Consider the following 2452-nt stretch of genomic DNA (forward strand, 5'->3'; position numbering starts at 1 on the left):
CCCCCCCAAACCAAGTATTTCCATCCCTGCGAGAAGTTTTAAAAAGTAAAGCCCTTGTTTGTTCCAGGGCTCGGCTTCACTTTTTCCACGTGTCCCACGGTGTCACAGCTTCTGACACAAACGTGTCACCTTGAGATATTTTTTTGCCTGCCTTCAAATTTCAGACTTTAAAAAACAACTACTTTATTTTAAGTCAGTGAGCCACAAACGAGACCAAAGATGAGATTTCAAACATCAGGACAGTCCCCAGTCTTGAGTGATTGTTGTTCTAAATGCTTAAATCACTAAAACAAAGTGAGTTTTGATGGTTTTTATTTTTTCACTTTACAAGCTGAGTAGTGATACTGAAGATCCGGGGGCGCGCCTGGCAGCTCCGCTCACCTGCCGCATCTCCTCCACTCCGCAGAGACTTTTACTTGCACTTTTTTTTACGCACAGAAACGCCACTTGTGACTATTTTAAGAGAGAGATCCTCACTATCTGAAAGAAAAAATCGGACTCCACACATTTCATTCATTCTGACAACACAACCGCCTCGGCTTTGGAGTGCGTAAAGGAGCATTGCACTTTTTACGCACACCGAACTTGAAAATCTAACTTTTGAAATTACACGGAGGATCCAGATCTACACTTTTTTTTTGTCACGAATACAAAGATTAAAGACACTTCCGCTGTGCCCCAGAGAGACCACCGGGATTTTCATCGCCATGCTGTTCGACACTTTCGACCTCATCTCGGCTCTGGCCACTCTGGCCGCGTGCCTGGTGTCCATGGTCCTGCTCCTCGCCGTCTCCCAGCAGCTGTGGCAGCTCAGATGGACGGCCACGCGGGATAAAAACTGCAAGCTGCCCATGCCCAAAGGATCCATGGGCTTCCCCTTCATCGGCGAGACCTGCCACTGGCTCCTGCAGGTAAGCGCGCCCTCGGGGCGAGGAGGGGGGCTTGGCAGAGCGCGACACGGTGTCTGGGTCAGCGCTGGCTCCGGTGTCTGCCTGTGGGATTATTCCGTGTATGATGAAATCAGTCTAATCCATTTGCCTTCTCGATACTTTAAGACTTTCCAGACTTTTATTTTGCATTTTCCACTCTAAGTTCATTCATCACACTTTTACTCGTTTTCACTGGGTACCCTGTGCGCTGCTTTAACGGATCTCTCAACTTACTGACGAGTTCCTCTGCGACGGAACAGTGTGATCTTGATATCGACTAGTAGACAGCCCTTTCACCACCAATATTGCACTTTCTTTAACCCTTTCACATATTTTGCCATATGCGTTGCATGTACCAATACAAGCATCTCAGAAAAATCGGATTTGTGCATTTACCCCCATCAGATTACAACTTGTATCATTACGGCTCAACATCCCAAACAACATATCATAACGTTACGTTTCGTCTCAGCCCGATTATCTACATAATGCCATGAAATATGAGTCTCTATATATATTTCAGCTGGTTCATCCTCCTCATCCTGCGCGCCTGGGATGCACACAGAGCGACTCTAGTCAGCGCGCTAGCCAGCCACAGACACACACACACACGACCATCAAAGACTTTCACTTCACTTTTGATTAGTTCATAGCCCTTCAATCTCCCTCTCACTCTACTGTGGCTCCATCAGGCTATCCGATCAGTTTTATTATCTCAGACGGGACATGTTGGGTCAGCCAACTGCGGCGCGACTTTCCCTGCGCGGAGAGGTCGAGCAGCAGTCAGGCTGATAGACTATCGATCATATCTGATAGGCTGGCAATAAGTGGCGGCGGGAGTGTCTGTGCAGGAGTCAAATATAGAGTACAATATAACGTCTGGCTATTTACCTGAGATTTCAAAACAAAGTCGAATGTTTGATATGCAAAAAATGACAAGAACGTGATTGTTAAGGGACATTAGTGTAGAGAGAGCAGTCATGTGTGTTAAGGAGTAAATGGTTAAGGTGAGGGTAAAGTGCACACAGCGCACAGACTCTTGTATTTCCCTCCTCCTTCTCCTCTCTCCCCTTTCTCCTCGCTGGTGAATCCAGACGCAGCAGCTCTGCTCCCTGCATCCAAAAAAGACGCAGAAATCACTCAGTGACCGAGATTCCCCCTCTTACAATCTGACTGACTGACGGCGTGTGGTTGCAAAAAAAGGAAAAACAATCCTGTCCTGTGTATATGTGTATTGATGTGAGTTTTTAAGCTCTCGGTGACAGTTATGGGTCATTTGTTGGTGAGATGCTTCACTTTTTGCTTCCAAACTTAAGGAATTGATCTTCTGCAGAGCATGCACAACATATTTGCTGCTAATCAATCAGAAAAACATACCCTTTATCCTTTGAATGCTGGAATGTGCCTGAATCTGTGCGTAACGTTTATGTTTAGAGGGAAAGAAAGAGAAATGTGGACAAAAAAGGGAGTTTATCAGCTGAGAGAAGAAAGCTCAGGTTTACAGTTTGACCCCCCCCCCCCCC

The 2452-nt window shown here is 46.2% G+C and overlaps 1 protein-coding gene across 1 annotated transcript in view; it reads left to right on the forward strand.

Moving 5' to 3' along the window:
• The first annotated feature begins 6 nt into the window (after window positions 1-6).
• LOC117935039 (cytochrome P450 26B1) overlaps window positions 7-2452 on the forward strand; it is a 32679-nt gene continuing 30233 nt past the window's right edge. Inside the window, exon 1 of the mRNA XM_034857157.1 lies at window positions 7-911. Coding sequence (XP_034713048.1) covers window positions 708-911 — 204 coding nt within the window. The 5' untranslated portion in view covers window positions 7-707. The remainder of the gene's footprint in view (window positions 912-2452) is intronic.

This window comes from Etheostoma cragini, chromosome 19 (assembly GCF_013103735.1).
Source record: "Etheostoma cragini isolate CJK2018 chromosome 19, CSU_Ecrag_1.0, whole genome shotgun sequence".
NCBI lineage: Eukaryota > Metazoa > Chordata > Actinopteri > Perciformes > Percidae > Etheostoma > Etheostoma cragini.